This window comes from Oryctolagus cuniculus, chromosome 1 (genome assembly GCF_051225735.1).
Source record: "Oryctolagus cuniculus isolate XC-2025 breed Fujian yellow rabbit chromosome 1, ASM5122573v1, whole genome shotgun sequence".
Lineage (NCBI taxonomy): Eukaryota > Metazoa > Chordata > Mammalia > Lagomorpha > Leporidae > Oryctolagus > Oryctolagus cuniculus.
This window is the reverse complement of record NC_142867.1, coordinates 203,762,430-203,781,640: the sequence shown is the minus strand read 5'-3', so window position 1 is coordinate 203,781,640 and position 19,211 is coordinate 203,762,430. Positions and strand designations below refer to the sequence as shown.

General features: G+C 42.6%; 2 protein-coding genes across 7 annotated transcripts in view; one reads left to right on the top strand and one right to left on the bottom strand.

Moving 5' to 3' along the window:
• Window positions 1–2,039, bottom strand: part of STX17 (syntaxin 17) — a 95,529-nt gene extending 93,490 nt beyond the window's left edge. For 5 of the 6 annotated variants that reach the window (XR_007923542.3, XM_002707946.6, XM_089301169.1 and 2 more), the window contains exon 1: window positions 1,903–2,039. The gene's annotated coding sequence lies outside the window, so the exon portion shown is untranslated. The remainder of the gene's footprint in view (window positions 1–1,902) is intronic. The other variant, XR_016211180.1, reaches the window with a different exon arrangement.
• LOC138844855 (uncharacterized) overlaps window positions 1,277–19,211 on the top strand; it is a 54,461-nt gene continuing 36,526 nt past the window's right edge. Inside the window, exons 1-4 of the mRNA XM_089306773.1 lie at window positions 1,277–1,375; window positions 1,761–2,046; window positions 3,309–3,399; window positions 17,829–17,859. Of these exons, the coding sequence (XP_089162899.1) occupies window positions 1,277–1,375; window positions 1,761–2,046; window positions 3,309–3,399; window positions 17,829–17,859 (507 nt within the window). The remainder of the gene's footprint in view (window positions 1,376–1,760; window positions 2,047–3,308; window positions 3,400–17,828; window positions 17,860–19,211) is intronic.

Sequence of the window (19,211 nt, the reverse complement as noted above, 5' to 3'; positions counted from 1 at the left end):
CATGCCCATACTGATACAAATTAGTGAATGAATGGAATGCAAGGATAGCTCTTCCCTACATGAGAATTCCAATTAACACATGAAGAAAGAAAGAAAAAATAACCATTAGAACACCATAATAATTATTATGAAAGCAAGATCCACCAATGGATGCTAAATTTGGCAACAGCATATTTGTAGAGGGGAAAAAAAGCCAGTACCTTAACATTGGAGAATCACAGCAGACACTATCTTAAACAAGATGATCAAGATTAATATCATTGTCAGTAAACCATATTATGTACTCTGAATGTGATGAACTGAGAAGGGCACGCTTTTTATGGCATTCTCGGTAAAAAAAAAAAAAAGAATGCACAATATTAATCTAATCATGACACATCATAGGACAATCGCAATTTGAGGAATACTACAAAAGAACTGACTAGGACTCTTCAAAAGTGTAAAGGTCATGAAAGCAGGAAAAGACTGAAGAAGTGTCACATATTGCAGGAGAGGAGCCAGAATAACCCTAGTGTAATAATCTAATAATCCTAGATCAGATCCTGGATTAGATCAAATTAACAGTACTTTTCTAATATTAATTTCTTGCTTTTAATAACTGTACTGTAAAATATTAACATTAAGGGATGCTATGAAGAACTATTATAATTTTAACTTTATTTCAACTCAATTTTTAAGAAATGCCTTTGAGTTGATGTTTCCCATAAAATCGCTGAAAACATTCATAAGTTGGGGCCGGTGCTGTGGCTCAGTGGGTTAAAGCCCTGGCCTGAAGCGCCGGCATCCCATAAGGGTCCAGTTCTAGTCCCGGCTGCTCCTCTTCAGATCCAGCTTTCTGCTATGGCCTGGGAAAGCAGTGGAGGATGGCCTGAGTCTTCGGGCCCCTGCACCCGCGTGGGAGACCCGGAAGAAGCTCCTGGCTCCTGGCTTTGGATCGGCACAGCTCTCGCTGTTGTGGCCATCTGGGGAGTGAACCAACGCAAGGAAGACCTCTCTCTCTCTCTGTCACTCTCTCTGTGTAACTCTGACTTTCAAATAAATAAAATCAATCTTTTAAAAAAAAGTAAAAGAAAACATTCATAAGTCAAAGAACTGCAATCATATTCACAGCACCAATTACGGCGGCAGTGGATGCCAGCAGTGAGCCAGCTGCTTACAACTTCTATGAGACGGGCACTATACTTCTTCATGCTTGTGATGAAGAAAAAGTACTGAGAGGCTAAGTTACTTAAGAGGTTATTTATAAATTAAAAGCTCCATTTCCGGCCCTCTTAACATGAAGGCCCCGCTTGTGTGGCTTGCGGCTGCCTCAGGGACGTCGCTGTGTGTGTGTCTTACTGATGAAGGGGTGCTGCACTCGGAGAGAAAAGCCCAGGTCGTCGGTCCCGCCTTATGCACTCCCCTCTGAGGCTCCATAAGGCAGGTCTAAGAGCCAGGTGTGGGGCGCTCTGGCGGCTCCGACCTCTCCCCGACCTCCCCTCACTATCCTTCAGCGTGAGCGTCGCGTCATCGCTCGCCGTGTCATCCACTGCCACCCAGCGGACCACACCCCCCCAAGCCCCCTTCAGCGAACGACGCGGGGCCAGTTGACGTCCTGGGGCCCGCCGAGCGCCACGGGCGGGGAAAGAGTCGTCAACTTTTCCGCCCCACAACGCCAGGAGGCCATCACGCTCGCCCGGTCCGCGGCCTCCCAACAACCCGCTTGGAAAGCTGTTCCAAAAACGAAACTGGAGTGAGGCTCCGCCACTTCTGGCTGCCAGGACGAGAGCCCAGGGCGCTACGGCTTCTGGCCTACTGCCGGGCTTCCAGCCAGGCGCCTCTACCGCGCGCGGAACAGGCAACCCGCCCACCGAGCCTGTCAGGGTCCGACGCCCCCGAGGCGTCCTCCCGCGAGCCCCTTACCTCCCGCCGGGGCGCTCGAGGCCGGTAGGTGTGCACGGCGCAGGCGCGGTCGTGACGGGGCGGGGCGTCACGAGGGGCGAGCCGGGCAGGCTCCACCCCGTTCCCGCCCCTCGAAGCCTCCGGGTGGGCTGTGGCGGGCGCTGGGTGAGTACAAAAACAGGTGTGGTTCTGGACTGTGCCACTCTTTAAAAAGCGTTCTGGATTTGCGCTGTGGAGCTGGGACACTGGAGCCGGGAGGCGAGACGCACGAGCGCTTTTTAGGTCTCTGTTGGAAGACAGCTCACATTTGTCTTGCCCTCTTGCGTGTTTGCTCCTTTCCTATTTTCCTGGAATTTTCAGAATGTGCTTTCTTGGCTGTGTACAGGTGTAGAAATAAAAGCTCAGAAAAGTTGTGCCTTCTCTCCTTCGCCCCCCAAAAGTCCTGTGAGGTGGACTTGGCAAGAGTCCTTCGCTTGTTACTGGCCCCAGCGGTTGAAGCTCAAAGTGTGATGACCTCCGAAAACTGGTGGGGTGCTTAAGGCAAACGTTCTTACCCCAGTTTTATGGATAGTGACTCTGAGGCACAGCGGAGTTTTAAGTGACTCACTCCAGTTCAGCCCGTCTGTGACACGGGAGGAACGCCACCTGCATTTCCTAATTTCCCTTCCCTTCGTTATTCCAGTTAGACCAGCTGCTGCCACGAGCACAAGCAGGTGCCTGGCTTTGGAGCCCTGTCCAGGGCACAGGCCCTGCTCTCGGGATGGCTACCTTTCTAGACTCAGCCCTTTTTCATGTGTGTCTGTTACTGTTGAGATGACTTGCTAAGAATACCTCCAGGGATGGCGGTTGTCCTCAGCATGTTCAGACCAGAGCTTAGGCAACTCGGTCCTTGGGTTCTTCCAGGAGAGTCGAATTGGACAGAGAAAACTGTGGATTATGGACCATTAGGGGCCCGAAGACCTTGAGAAAGTCTTGAAAGGAAGTTTCTAAATTAAAGCATCAAATTTACTAAGAAAGTTGGGTTTTCTTTGGGGGTGTAATGGATGCCCATGCTTGTGTGTTTTACAGTACCCTAGGAATGAAATGTTTATCAAATTTTAATTCTGAGGAGAAAAATTAAGGTATTGGGCACTACCATAGGCAAATGTTTTTTATGCAAGAGTCACTTAAACAAGATCATTTGAAGTAAGGTCATTTGTTTTAAATTCTTGAAAAAAAAAAAAAACTACCTCAAATACAGTAGGGAGATATAGTACTCAAGGATTCTAATTTTGAACCTGGCCTTCCATGTTGTTATATGTGTGTTTGCTATCAATTAGGTGTGACAAGGGAGGAGAATAAAACTTTTTTATCCAACAGGTGGTTAGCTTGACTTATACTCTTACGTATTTAGACATGTGGCGTGTCTTTTTGTATTCTTGCCCTAGGCTGTAAAGTTGTGATAAGCAGGCCTGCTGCTACTAGCCCATTTTCCTCAGTTCCTAATCTGAACCCAGTATGGCCAAACAGAACAAAACAGTAAGTATATATATTGGAAAGAAAATGAAAAACAAATTGTTTCCAGGGGTTATGACAGCTTTCTTGGAGAATGCATGGGAATGACTTGAAACAAGTTCAGTAAGGTGGTTACAGAGATAGTTTTCCTAAAACAACAATCACCAGTTTTAAAATGTCGTGGGAGAAAAGATCACTTTCAAAAAATAACAAAATCAGAGTTGGGTTTTTGCTCTAGTGGTTGAGCTACTGGTCAGGACACCCAAATCCCATAACAGAATGCCTGGGTTCCAAGTCCCTGCTCAGCTCTTGATTCCAACTTCTGGCTAATGCAGATCCAGGAAGACTGCAGATCATGGCTAAGGTATTTGGGTTCCTGATGCACCCATAAGAGACCTAGACTGAGTTCTTGGCTCCAAGCTTTTGCCTATCCCTGCCCTGGCCATTGCAGGCATTTAGGGAGTAAACCAGCTGATAGCAGCTCTTTGTCTCTCTATTTCTCAAGCAAATAAGTAAAAAGAAAATTCATTCTCTCTTTAAAAAATTAAAAAATTAAGTTTGTGTTTATAAGGAATTATAGGACCTATCTGAAGAAGTGAGAAGCTACACAGGGGTGGGGTTGAAGGGAGGGAATGCCAAGGGACATGAAGAAATTGAGAGTAATAGACATCTTCATTATCTTGATTGTGGTGCTAGTTCTATTGATGTATATCAAAACTCACCAAAGTGATGTTTTAAATATATGTATATTTATGTGTATATATATGTGAAATGTATGCTTTATATATGTGTGTATATATGTGTTTACTGTATGCCAATTATAATTGAGTAAAGCTGTTTTTTAAAGGGGGGGAGAGAAATGCTTTTTATTGAGTGCATGCTATGTGCTAGCACTGGGCAAGCATTTTACATGTAATATGTCATTTAATCCTGACAGCAGCCCCCAAAGTAGGTCCTATAATTATTCATACATTATAGACTAGAAAATCTAGGCTTAGAGAGAAATTTTCCCAGGGCCCAAGTCTCATATTCTAATTCCAGGAATGAGACTCATATCTTACCTAACAACCATATCTGTGCTTATACCCATGTGTGTACTTCCACAAAAGACTCAAATATATGGGAAAATAATGTACTTTTTTTCCTGGAAAGAAAACTCAATTCTCCCCAAATTAATTTTAAAACTTAAACTTAGCAAAATCCCCTTATGATTTCTATAATAAATGTTTTTTTAAAAATCCCTTATTGGAATTGATTTTGCCTACTTTCCTCCTTTCTCTTTTCCCCAACCACAGAGTAAAGCAGTTCATCTTTATCTTTAGAACTCTAAGGTTATCTTCTCTAGGAAGCTTTCTCTACCCTCTCCCTTTCAGGTTAATGCTGCCTTATACACAACTATGCCTTATCCCTGCTTAGCAGGGATGGGGAACCTTTTTTCTGCCAAGGGCCATACAAAATTAGCAACTTAAAAATTAGCCTGCTATAGATTTATTGAATTTCAAGTCCTGCCTGCAGCTGCCTTGGCAGGACCAGACCAACTGATCTCAAGGGCCTCATATGGCCGGTTGGCCTGATGTTCCTCATCTTGATTGTGTAGTAGTATCTATCATACTGAGGACTTATCATCATCTTGTCTGTTTCCTCACTAGTTCTAAATTTTTTTGAGGAAAGATATATAATTTATTTAGAGCTTAGCACAGTTCTTGAAACATGCCGGGAAAACAATCTGTTATTCACTACATGAAGTAATTTTGAAAATAATTTTTTTCTAATATCATGGAGCAAGTATTTGGAGAATGTGAGATCAGGTTCAAATATGGTCAGAGTAATATGGACCTAATAGTGTGTCTTGAGAATCCTTTCTTTTTCTAGGAACTGCTTCTCACTTCCAGATCTGAATAATAACAATTATGTATCTCAGACAGCCATTGTTTTTGAGCATGAACCCCTGCCTGACCATAGAGAACTGGTCCAGGGGCAATTCAAACTGAAACAATAAAATACCTCTCCTTGGGAATCTGAATTTGGAAGTGAAATTCTAGCTAATGTCAGTCTAGCTTGCTTCATGAATGAATAGAGAAGATGCTGCCGGCTGAGCTCTTGGTGACTACCTTAGTTTGGGCTGTGGTAACAGAATACCATGAACTGAGTGGCTTCAACAACAGAAATTTATTTCTCATAGATCTAGAGGCTGCAAACCTGAGACCAGGGTGCCAGTATGGAGGAGTTCTAATGGGGGCCAGTTTCCAGTTGCACACTGCCGACTCCTCTTTGTATCTTTACTTGATAGGAAAAAAGGGCTAGAGAGCTCCGTGGGATCTCTTTTGTAAGGGCATTAATCCCACTTATGAGGGCTCCACGCTCATGACCTAATTACTTCCCAAAGCCCTGCCACCTAAAATCATCACACTGGAGGTTAGGATGTCAGCATCTGAGCTGTACTAAAAGCCACGAACATTCAGTCTCCAGCTCCGTTTTTCACTGTGTTGACTGGTCAGTCAGAGAAAGCCATTATGTTCATAGATCCCGTTCACAGGTGTGGAGTGCTGAATACGAGTCTGTATGTCCTAGATTATAATTTTTAAGGACATTTTTGTTACGTATTCAAGAAAAATTTAAAAGCCAGAACTACCTTCACTAAGTTCTTTTCTCTAGCAATGAATTATTAAAATATCTCCTGCCATTCTGAATACATTCTATTTCTTTGTGCAGTCTACTGTTCTAGCCATCTTATCAACTGAGACAAGGAAAGGTTGAAATGGTGATGGTAGTTTACCTTGGACTGGAATTCCCCTGGGATACTTACTGGGACATTGACAATGTTCTATATATTGATCGGGTGTGATTGCATTTGTGAAAATTCATCAAGCTGTATGTTTAGAATTTGTGTACTTCATGTAAGTTTATCTCAATAAAAAAGAAAAAGAGCAAACACTTCTTGATTTAAAGCAAACAATAGCTTTAATAATCAAGGAATAGACAAGTGATCAATTTCAGTTCACAATTGATCATAATGAAAGGACTAAGAGTCAAAGGGAGCACATAAACAAGTCTAGTATCTGCTAACACTAACCGACAGAATAAATAAAGGGGAGAGAGATCCAACATGGGAAGTGAGATACTCAGCAGACTCATAGAATGGCGGATGTCCTAAATAGCACTCTGGCCTCAGAATCAGCCCTAAAGGCACTCGGATCTGGCTGAAAAGCCCATGAGAGTATTTCAGGCATGGAAAGCCAAGGCATTCTGGCAAAAAGATCTCTGTGAGTGAGATCCCAGTGGAAAGAACAGGTCTTCAAAGAGGGAGGTGCCTTTCTCTGAAGGGAGGAGAGAACCTCCACTTTGACTATGACCTTGTCTAAACAAGATAAGAGTCGGAGAACTCAAGGGGCTTCCATAGCCTTGGAAACTCATGACTGGTGCATAGGGAGATTATTGATGCCATAAACAGGAGTGTCAATTTGTAAAGTCAACAACAGGAGTCACTGTGCACTTACTCCTCATGTAGGATCTCTGTCCTTAATGTGCTGTACACTGAGGCTTAATGCTATAACGAGTACTCAAACAGTATATTTCACTTTGTGTTTCTATGGGGGTGCAAACGATTGAAATCTTTACTTAATGTACACTAAACTGATCTTCTGTAAAAAAAAAAAAAAAAAGAAATTATCAATTCCCAACTTGACTCTCACTGGGATTAAACATGACAATAGGTCTGATCTGATTTCATCATGATTTAAAAAAAATCATCTATTATTTTTCACTTTATGTTTCTGTGTGGGAACAAACTGTTGAAATCCTTACTTAAGGTATACTAAGCTGATCTTCTGTATATTAAGATAATCGAAAATGAATCTTGATGTGAATGGAAGGGGAGAGGGAGTGGGAAAGGGGAGGGTTGTGGGTGGGAGGGACGGTATGGGGGGGAAAGCCATTGTAACCCATGAGTCGTACTTTGGAAATTTATATTCATTAAATAAAAGATAAAAAAAAAAAAAGAGAGCTGAGATACTCAGAACTTTCAACACTTACTCAGATGGTTCCTAAACCATATGTAAGCCCATTTAAATATATCTGGATACCTATAAATAAAAGGAAAGAGACTCACAATATATCACCAAATAAAAAGGTTTTAAATTGCAAAAAAAAAATGGTTAGTGTTAGGGCTAGAGCTAGGGTTAGCGTTAGGGTTAGGGTTAGGGCTAGGGTTAGGGATAGGGATAGGTTTAGGGTTACCATTAGGGCTAGGACTAGGGTTAGGTTTAGGGTTAGGTTTAGGGCTAGGGATAGGGATAGGGTTAGGTCTAGGGCTATAGTTAGGCTTCAGGTTAGGGTTAAGGTTAGGGTTAGGGTTAGGGTTAGGGTCAAGCCTAGGGCTAGGGTTAGTGTTAGGGTTAGATTTAGGGCTAGGGTTAGGGTTAGGGTTCGGATTAGGGCGAGGCAGAGGGTTCGAGGTAGGGTTAGGGCTATGGCTAGGTTTCGGGTTAGATTTAGGTTTAAGGCTAGGGTTTGGATAGTGTTTGTGCTAGGGCTAGTGTTCGGGTTATGGCTAGGGTTAGGGTAAGGGTTAGTGCTAGGGCTAGGGTTAGGGTTAGGTCTTGGGTTAGGGTTCGGTTTGCAGTTAGGGCTAAGGTTAGGTCTGGGGCTAGGGTTAGGGTTAGGGTTAGGGATAGTGCTAGGGCTAGGGTTAGGGTTTGGGTTAGGGCTAGAACAAGGGTTAGGGTTTGGGCTAGGCTTGGGTTAGTGTTAGGTTTAGGGCTTGGGCTATTGCTAGATTTAGGGTTACGGTTAGGGTTAAGGTTAGGGCTAGGGTTAGGGTTAGGGTCAGGGTTAGGGCTACGGCTAGAGTTAGGGTTAGGGCTAGGTCCATGGTTAGGGTTAGGGCTAGGGCTAGGGTTATGGTTAGTGTTAGGACTAGGGTTAGGGCTCGGGTTAGGGTTAGGTCTAGGGTTAGGTTTAGGGCTAGGATTAGGGCTAGGGCAAGATCTAAGGCCAGGTTTAGTGTTAGGGTTACGTTTAGGACTAGGGCTAGGGCTACGGCTAGGGTTACAATCAGTGCTAAGGTTAGGGTTAGGGTTAGTGTTAAGTCTAGTGTTTTTGTTGGGGTTAGGTTTAGGGTTAGGGCTTGGGCTAAGTTTAGTGTTAGTGTTAGTGTTATTTTTAGGGTTAGAGTTAGGGTTAGGGTTAGTGTTTGGGTAAGGTTAGGACTAGAGCTAGGGTTAGGGTTAGCGTTAGGTTTAGGGTTAGTGCTAGGGCCAGGGTTAGGTTTAGGCTTAGGGTTAGGGTTAGGGCTAGGGCTATGGTTAGGGTTAGGGTTAGGGCTACAGTTAGGGTTAGGTTTAGGGCTATGGCTAAGGTTAGGGTTAGGGTTAGGGCTAGGGTTTGGAATAGGGTTACAGTAAGGGTTACGGCTGGGACTAGTGCTAGGGCTAGAGTTAGTGTTAGGGTTATGGCTATGGCAATGTTTAGGGTTAGGGTTAGGGTTAGGGTTAGGGCTAGGGTTATGGTTAAGTCTAGGGCTAGGGTTAGGGTTGGGGTTAGGGTTAGCGTTAGGGTTATGGTTAGTGCTAGGAATAGGGTTTGGTTTAGGGTTTGGGTTAGGTTTAGGGTTTGGGTTAGGGTTAGGGTTAGGTTTAGGGCTAGGCTTAGGTTTAGGGTTATGGTTTTAGGGTTAGAGCTAGGGCTTGTGTTAGTATTAGCGTAGGGTTACCATTAGGGCTAGGGTTGGAGTTATGGCTAGGGCTAGAATTTGGTTAGGATTAGGGCTAGGGCTAAGGTTAGGATTAGGTTAGGGTTAGGGTTAGGCTTAGGGTAGGGTTAGGGTTAGGGCTAGTGCTAGGGTTAGGGCTAGGGCATGGGTAGGCTTATTGTTAGGGCTAGGTTTAGTGTTGTGGTTAGGGCTAGACTAGGCTTAGTGTTAGGTTTAGGGTTAGTGCTATTGTTAGGTTTAGTGTTCAGATTAGGTCGAGCGAGAGAGTGTTAGGGTTAGGGTTAGGGCTAGGGTTAGGATAAAAAAAAAATAATCAAGGAATAGATACTTCCTTAATATTATTTCTCTCTGTTACCTCTCTTGGAAATAGTGGTGAAACAGCAGTAGTAATCCCTGCCATTTTTAAAGCTCTTGACCCCTTTGGAAATATAATAAAAATCCATAGAAAAGACAGAGATGCAGAGGCCTGGGAGGGTGATTAGGTGTGCCAAATAAAACAGTTTGGAACTGCTATAATCCAAAAGTTGTATTTTCAAAATTTATATTTATTAAATAAAAGTTTTCTAAAACTTTTATTTAATAAAAACCAGTTTGGTGCACATTTGAATTCCTGGTTCCAGTTGCTTCGTGAGGCTTAGCTGCATCCCTACACATAGGTCGTTATACCCCAAAGTCTTTTTTTTTTTAAAGATTTATTTATTTATTTTTATTTGAAAGGCAGAGTTACAGAGAGGCAGAGGCAGAGGCAGTGAGAGAAAGAGAGGTCTTCCATTAACTGGTTCACTCCCCAAATGCCTGCAATGGCTGGAGCTGGACCAATCTGAAGCCAGGAGCCAGGAGCCTCTTGCAGGTTGCCCTTGTGGGTTCAAGTGGCCCAAGGACCTGGGCCATCCTCCACTGCTTTCCCAGGCCACAACAGAGATCTGGATCTGAAGTGGAGCAGTTGGGACTTGAACCGGTGCCCATATGGGATGCACAGCAGGCGGTGGCTTTACTCGTTATGGCCACAATGCCAGCCCCTACCCCAAAGTCTTTTAAAAACCATCCCTCCTTTTTCTTTAAATGCTTTAACTAGCTCTGGTGAACATCTCTTATATTCAGTCCAGAGAATCCTTACTAGTGTAGATGGAGAATTCCATTTGTTTCTACTATCTTATGACACATTTAAAACATGTAGGTAATGTGCTCACTGACTTTAGTACTTAAACTACTCCACTATCTGCTTTACTGCCTCCTGCCACCACAGGCATGCACACCAACCTCATCAAATAATCTGTGTATTTAGGTGACAGAGATCTCACATCAAACCAAAAGGAGTAAAGCTGCAGGCAAACAGGAGCACCAGGATTGTTCACGTATCTCCTGTTCACCATGTAGGAATCTGATCATCATTTCCTATGCAGAATAGTTTAAATTGCGAGAGAGCTCCTAGAGACTTTTTCCCTCTATCCCAACCCCTTTTGTTCTTTAGATTACCTAGTTTAGTTATTCTCAAAATTTAGTATATATAGAAATTATTGCGAGGCCTTTGTTGTGCTGTAGCAGGTTAAGCCTCCGCTTGCGATGCTGGAATCCCATCTGAGTTTTTGCTGCTCCACTTCTGATCCAGCTCCCTGCTAATGCACCTGGAAAAGTAGTGGCCAGGCCGGCGCCGCGGCTCACTAGGCTAATCCTCCGCCTAGCGGCGCTGGCACACCAGGTTCTAGTCCCGGTCGGGGCGCCGGATTCTGTCCCGGTTGCCCCTCTTCCAGGCCAGCTCTCTGCTCTGGCCCGGGAGTGCAGTGGAGGATGGCCCAGGTGCTTGGGCCCTGCACCCCATGGGAGACCAGGAAAAGCACCTGGCTCCTGCCTTCGGATCAGCGCGGTGTGCCGGCCACAGCGCGCTGGCCACGGTGGCCATTGGAGGGTGAACCAACGGCAAAGGAAGACCTTTCTCTCTGTCTCTCTCTCTCTCACTGTCCACTCTGCCTGTCAAAAAAATATAAAAAAAAAATTAAAAAAAAAAAAAGTAGTGGCCAGGTAATTGGACTCCTGCATTCACATGGGAGACCCAGAAGAAGCTCCGGGATCCTAGCTTTGGGCTGGTCCAGCTTTGGTTGTTGGGGCCATTTGGGGAGTGAACTAGCAGATGGAAGATCTCTCTCTCTCTCTGTAACTCTGGCTTACAAATAAACAAAGAGTAGAAGGGTTGGAGCTGTGGCATAATAGGCTAAGACTTTGCCTGTGGTACCAGCATCCCATATGGGCAATAGTTCCTGTCCCAGCTGCTCCACTTCTGATCCAGCTCTCTGCTATGGCCTGGGAAAGCTGTAAAAGATGGCCCAAGTGCTCAAGCCCCTGAACCCATGTGGGAGACCTTGAAGAAGCTTCTGGCTCCTGACTTCAGATCAGCCCAGCTCCGGTCGTTTCAGCCATTTGGGGAGTGAACCAGCCTGTGGAAGACTTTCTCTCTCTCTCTCTCTCTCTCTCTCTCTCTCTCTCTCTGCCTTTACCTCTCTGTAACTCTGCCTTTCAGATAAATAAATAAATCTTTAAAAAAATATATAGTATCTATAAAGTCATGCTTAATGGATCTTAAGACCAGTTTAAAAAAATTTCAAGGGGCCACGCTGTGGCGTAGTGTGTAAAGCTGCCTTCTACAGTGCCGGCATCCCATATAGGCGCCGGTTCTAGTCCTGGCTGCTCCACTTCCAATACAGCTCTCTGCTATGGCCTAGGAAAGCAGTAGAAGATGGCCCAAGTCTTTGGGCCCCTGTACCCACGTGGGAGTCCCAGAAGAAACTCCTGGCTCCTGGCTTCAGATTGGCACATCTCCAGCCATTGCGTCCAACTGGGGAGTGAACCAGTGGATGGAAGACCTACCTTTCTCTCTCTCTCTTCTCTCTCTCTCTCTTTCTCTCTGTCTCTCTCTCTCTGCCTCTCCTTCTCTCACTGTGTAACTTGACTTTCAAATAAATAAATAAATCTTTTTAAAAAAAATTTAAGGGTAATTTTTACTGCAATTTTCCCTTGTACTCTTCATCATCCCAACTCACCCTCAAAGATACAACTTTACATTACATTTGCAATTAAAATATAGTGAACATATTTAAAATTATGTTAAATATTCTTTAATCTTTAGCAATTTATAAGGTATCTTGGACTTTGTAGTACCTTAGTTATTATCATGAATATCAATTAATATATGACAGATATACAGGTATGCTAGTGAATAGAAATTCCACATGGATCTGCTACTGCTTCTAACTTTGTCTCCCATTACTTTCTTTCACGCATACATTGTTCTAACCAAAGTAAATTCTCAATATTCTTTATCCCAGTCCTTTCCCTAGTCCTATCCTGTGCCTTCCATCTGGAATATTCACCACCCGCATACCCTTTCTCTGTATATGTCTGGATTGTGTTCATCTTCCCATATACATCCGAAATAAATAAATAAATAAATCTTTTAAAAATATTTTTATGTATTTATTTGAAAGGCAGAGTTACAGAGAGAGAGGGACACACACACACACACACACACACACACAGCTTTTGTCCACTGGTTCAGTGCCCAAATGACTACAACAGCTGGAGCTGGGCCAGGCTAAAGCCAGGAGCCAGGATTTAGGCTGTCTTCTTCTACTTTCCCAGGCACACTAGAGGGAGATTGGAAGTGGAGCAGCTGAGTCTCGGTCCAGTACCCATATGGAAAGCCAGCATCACAGGCAGTGGCTTTACCTGCTATACCACATTGCCAGCCCCCAATAAATAAATCTTATAAAACAAAAAAAGAGCCCTTTCTCCAAATACAGTTACATTCTATGATACTGGGGATTAGATTGTAAACATGCAAATTTGGGGAGGAGAGGAGACAGAATTTATGCATAATACATGCTAACACTAATCAAAATAGCTAGAGAGTCTATATCATTCTGAGACAAAGCAAACGTTAGAACAAAGAAAAAGGGGTAAAGGGGAGAATATTGGCTAATGAAAAATAGCTCATTTCTCCAAGACAGCACAGCAATCCTTAAAACATATGCACCTTAAATGTGTAAGTCAAAACATGGAGGGCAGTGACTGCAAGAAGAAATAGACAAAGCACCTTACAAATAGAGTATTAGAGCAACAGTGCAAAAATTAAGTTCGTAAAGCCTGCTGTTTCTTCTAGGAGCAGCAGGATTGTTATAGAAGAACCAAGAGAGAATGACAATAGGACAAAATTATTTCTGAGATACCAAACATTTCTAGATTCCTGTTGGAGAAGCTGCTGGAGCTCTCTTTTACAGGATTATAGAATCTATGCTCAGTCCTTTGACAACTGACACTCTCACCAGTAAACCTTTTAATCCCCCAACTAGTGGAAATACTTTTAAGGAATTGGAAATCAACAAAATTCACAAAGAGCTCCACCCTCCCTCTTCTTGCAGCCTAGCATGCCCCAAATCCCATTGTCATACCCCTCAGGTGCCTTCCCCCCCCTCTCCCCGCTTCTATAGGTTACTATAGTTTACAAGAGCTTTTGGAGTAATATTCCTATTTTCTCTAGCCAAAGGCATGTTAACTTTAATATTTCCTAGCAAATTACTAAAGAAAGAAACAATGCTTGTTTCATGGAAATAAATTGATAAGTTCAATAAGCACTCCTTTGCTTATATAAGCAAATACTTCAGAAAAGAAATGTTTGAAACTTTTGAAAATTATTTTAAATATGGAAAAAAAATCCCCCAATCCCTGTACCTGAACATTAAAGGACATTATTGATAAACTTCACTCTTTACAACATATAATATGTCTTATCTTTTTCTTTAAGAATTATTTATTTATTTGAAAGGCAGAGTTACATAAGAGAAAGAGAGAGATCTTCCACTTGCTGGTTCACTCCCCAAATGACCCAAAAAGGCAGGGCTGGGCCAGGTGGAATCCAGGAGCACGGAACTCTATCTGGGTCTTACACATGGGTGTCAAAGGCCTAAGCATTTGGGCCAACATCTGCTGCTTCCTTAGGTGCATTAGCAGGAGGCTGAGTCAGAAGCAGAGCAGCTAGGACTGAAACTGATGCTCATATGAGATTCTGGCATTGCAGGTGGCAGCTTAGCCCGCTGTGCCACAGTACTGGCTCCAGTAATTCCTTTCTTAATCCTTCAGTTAGCCAATCTGCACTGCTGCCATGCTAGCCAGTGTGCTGAGTCCTAGTGATTGAAAGTTTAAAAAGATATTGTTTGCATCCTATGAAAGATAGATATGTTAATAAATACAATTAATAAGTGATATATAAATTGTCCCTGCAGTGGTGCTACAGAAAGAAGCACAGTACTGGTAACTTGTGAATTCAGTCAGTACACAGAGGTTATGCAAGAAGGGAAGAAAGAGCATTCTGAATGGAGAGAACATATATACAAAGCACACAAAACGCAGCAGTGGCATGTTCAGGTTCTCCAGTCCAGGATCAGGGGTGCAGCAAGAGGGGCACATAGACTCTTACTCTCCCCTTGACCTAGGATGAGTGATTTACATGGCTTGTCTGTGCAGCTTTCTGCATGATAGTGTAGTATGTAGAAGTGCTAAAGACAGCAGAGAGAGGGTTGCCAGAGGTTGAGATAAGCAACTGCCTCAAATTTGTTTATCAAATTCATATTGATTTTGTCTTTATTTGCTTCAGATCTGATCATAGGATTGTTGAGCTTTAAAACCTCTGTTGTGGCTCACTTCATCTAAGACACACATTATACAAGTTGTATGGGCTCATAGACTCACACAACACCTACTGACTCCTCTCAGGGGCTTCTAAGGCCCTCCACCAAATTCTCACTTAAATTAGCAGGTTCATGAGCCAAAATCTTCTGAACCAGTTTTCTATAATTTCTCAATATCTCATCCACTTGGTTGCCTCTGTGCCTTTAGTCAAGCTATTCCTCTCTTTGGAATGCTTTCTGCCTCCTTTCTTTTCAACAGAATTTTACTTTTCTCCACAGACCTACTTCAAACCTCTTTTTTCCCCCAAGTCTTCCCTTACTCCCCCAGCCTTTCCTCTTACAGTACTATGATTTAACTTTGCTCCCTTTTACAGCTTGAATATTCCTTATCTGAAATATTTGGGACTAGAAGTGTTTTAGATTTTGAATATTTTCAAATTTTAAATATTTGTATATACATAGTATGCTGGGATCCAAGTCTAAGCATGAAATCCATTGTGTTTCATATATACTTTACACATATAGGGAGAAGGTAATTTTACACACTATTTTATTTTAAATTGTATTTGTTTATTTGAGTGGCAAGGAGAGAGAGAGAGAGAGCAAAACAGAGACAGAAAGAAGTATATAGAGAGAACACCTATCCTGATTCACTACTCAGATACCCACAACTATTGAGACTGGGCTGGGCTGGGCTGAAGCTGAGAGCTGGAAACCCAATCCTGGTCTCTCCCATGGCAGGGAAAAAATGAGTTATTTGAACTATCACTGCTGCTCCCCAGGGTCTGCATTTATAAGAAGCCAGATTCAAGAACCCAACCCCAGGTACTCTGATGTGGGATGCAAGCATCTTAACCCCAAGGCTAAAAACTTGCCCTGATTTTATATAATATTGTAAATAATTTGTTTTGATATGGTGCTCAGAAAATTTTGGATTTGGGAATTTAGGTTTAAGGTTGCTCAGCGTGAGTCAGTCGCACATCTGTGTTTCTAGTGCAGAAACTTTTTGAGGTAAGAGATTTTGTCTTATTTATTTGTGTTCCCAGCACCTAGTGCATGGCCTGGAATGTGGCACTTGATAAATATCTGTTTTAAACAGCATGCTTATCTCTTATCTTTGTGATCTCATGAGTGTCTTCTCCAGTTTCACAACTGAGTCCCTCCAGCTGTGCAAATCTTCTGAAGCTCAGTGTGTCACTAAGGCTGAGAGCAGAGGAAGAGTAACAATAGTACCTCAGGCACAGGTGCGCAACCCTGACAACACAGCAAAGTCATCTGGAGACGATTTAAAATGCCTGGGTTGCACCTTCAGAGGTCCTGAATTTTTTGGTCTGAAGTGAAAATTGGGCATCAAGATACTTTTTAAAGTTCTCTAGAATATTCTAAGGTGTGGTCACATATCAGGATTTGTGAACAGAGACAAAACACCAAGGCCAGAAAGCCGTATTATTATATATTATTATCACTATCATGCCAACACAAGGCCCAGTTATATTTTTATACAAAAGCCTGAGCCTGTAACAAAGAGGGATATTTCCTTATATATGATTTTAGCTTCTTTGTCTCCCTTATATGGCTACATGTAAACATTTCATTGGATATTCTAATGTTACATGGCACTATAGGAACTGATATAATACTGGGCATGTGTATGTAGTTACTGATGTTTCTTTCACACACATAATAAGGTATACACTGTCTGGCAAGGATTAACACCTTGCTCTGCTTAGCAAGCAGAAGCCAAAATGGTTACATATAAGCCAATAATAACTACAGTTGAAGCCTTCATAGGCAAGCAGATAATGATCACATTCCATTTCCAGGATAAGTTTCTTTTTCTCTTTCTGACCTTGGGGAGGCCTCTACCATAGTCAATTTTGAGAACTATAGACCCAAAGAACAGGTGGCAACTCGTCATCATCCCCCGTAAATGAATTAGAATAATTTTAAGTTCAGTTTTCTCAAAAGGTGATAGTTTTCCCAGAAAAATATAGCTACAAGAATGGAGCCCACACAGTCTGGATGAAATCAGTGTTTTTCCAAGAGAGCTCTTTGCTATAAGGAGCCTAATAAGTTACACTGTGGCAGGAACACGTAATTGGCTGGGTGCCTGCCTGATGTGCATGACTGGAGAATCTTGGTGCTCACCCCTCCTAGACATCTTTAACATGAAGTTACAGCATGACATAAAAATCAAAACTGAAATCAAAATGCCAAGACACCAACTCATCAAATGAGTTATGAAAGCTTGTGAGCTACCAGTTCCCTTGAGGGTCTCCAGCATGGGTATGCCCTGTGGCCCTTAGTCAATGGAAGGGGAAGATAGCTCCAGGCTCTGTGAGGAGGACCCATGTAGCACAACTCCAAGAGCTTCGTGCACATTGTATTCCACGGGAAGAGGGCACCCTGAGATGCATAATGCTGCATGTCAGTGGGCATGGGAATTGTCTCGCCCTCAGACCTGGGAGATTTCTTGTGGGAGCCTCTGCCTTGATTCTGTTTCTAGGCTTTCTTCTGGCTTTCTTAGCTGTCACTCTAAGACAAGGTGAGGAATGAGGGGCCTCCTCAACAAACTGTCTCTGCTGCAGTCTTTTCTTACCTGATGATGTCTTCATTAGAAATTCCCCTAAATGGCAGCTCTTGTCAAAATATTGTTGCTCCACCTGATGGACTCCAGCCAGATAGGTCCTTACATCAGTCACTACAGCAGAGTTTCAGAAAGGATGTCAGTTCCTTATCAGCATCACCACCCTTCTTCTCCTTCCTCATTAGTCAAACTGCCCACAGAGAATGAACATGCATATTTTATTTCCAGGTTTTGGCTGTTCAGGGTGTGTGTGTGTGTGTGTGTGTGTGTCAAATTTGACAATATAAGGGGACAAATTTGGCAATATAAGGGCAAAGAAGCAGTATTAATTATTTTAAAAAAGTATCCCATCTTTTTTAGAAAGTAGAGACCTTAGAAATGTTAGTGTCTCTTGTTCTTGGAAGGTGATAAAAAGAATGCATTGGTTGTTGATAGCTGGTGTGATCTACTGAATAATTCCTACATTTTATATTTTTAGAGAATGTGGAGACAGCAGCAGGGTCCTCAAGGTAAGGAGAGGATTTTTTTTTTGTTCCAAATGAAGTTGTTTTGAGAATGAAAAAAGGAACTTAACATGAGAAAGTGTTTTGTAAACCACAAAGCACTACGAAAAATATATGGGGTTATTGTTATCATAAGAGATGTACAAAAATGCTACATGGTTTGAAGGAGAGAAAGCTTATCTCATTATGGAAATCAGTAGGAAATGGTTTCTTCCACTTACTAAGGATGTAACATTGTACAAAATCTAGTTTCTATATTGACAAACAGGAACCATGATTCCTATCCTGACTCCAAACTAGGGCCAATTGTGAAAGAGAATGAGATTTGTGTCTGTACTTTGTATCCCTATACAAATGCAAAAAGAGATGATCTTAGCTGTTATAGATGATGGTGATATTGTCATTAATATCTTTGAAGAAATTGGCATCCAACAGATAGAGTGGTAGGGGAAAGCCGTATAGAGAGGAAGATAATGAGAGGTTTCCACTGACTTTCTTGGATGATCGAGATGTGCTCTTTAAGACAGAGTTGTCTTTGTTGACACCAACTCTGTCACTGGTCCTGTGACACAATGTTGAATAAGAAATACTGCCTGCCTTCTGGGAGCTCGCCTTGATTTGACTTTGAAGATGGCTTCAAATAGCAAATCCAGATGTTTATAGTTAATTTATAGGCAATGGAGATCCACTGAAGTTTTAGAGCAGAGGGCTGACATGATCTGAGATAAATTTCAGGTCCTCCTGACAAAGCGCCTAATTCAACTTTCAAACAGCTTACCACCAGGAAGTGTTTCAGGTGAGCTGATGACTGAGCTCCTCAGCCCTGGGACTTCAAGAACCTAGAGTGCTGTACCTCTCTAAGCAGAAGATTCTGCTTTTGTGAACTTATGAATCAGACAACTGGTTGTTTCCTTCTTTGTGACGGCTGCTAGAAAGCCTATGCCAAATTTAATATATAGGACTCAGAAGTATGAATGTGAGTTTTCTCTTAAACCCTGTTATCCTTTTCCCACATTCACTTTCTTTTTAATCTTTCCCTTGCTTTTAAGAAATCTTGTTGAATTATATAGTTTTGTACCTGATCTTTAATTCTTTCTGGAAGAAGTTAAGTTATAAATAGCAGTGGGTGTTGTGGCACAGTGGATTAAGCCATTGCTTGGGACAGCCACATCCCATATCAGAGTGCAAGTTCTGGTCCTGGCTACTCTGCTTTTGATCCAACTCCCTGCTAATGTTCCTGTGAAGGGGTGGATGATGGCCCAAGTACATGAGTTCCTGCCAGTCAAACTTGAGTTCTTGGCTATTGTGGCCATTGGGCAGTAAACCAGTAGGTGAGAGATCTCTCTGTGTCTCTCTAT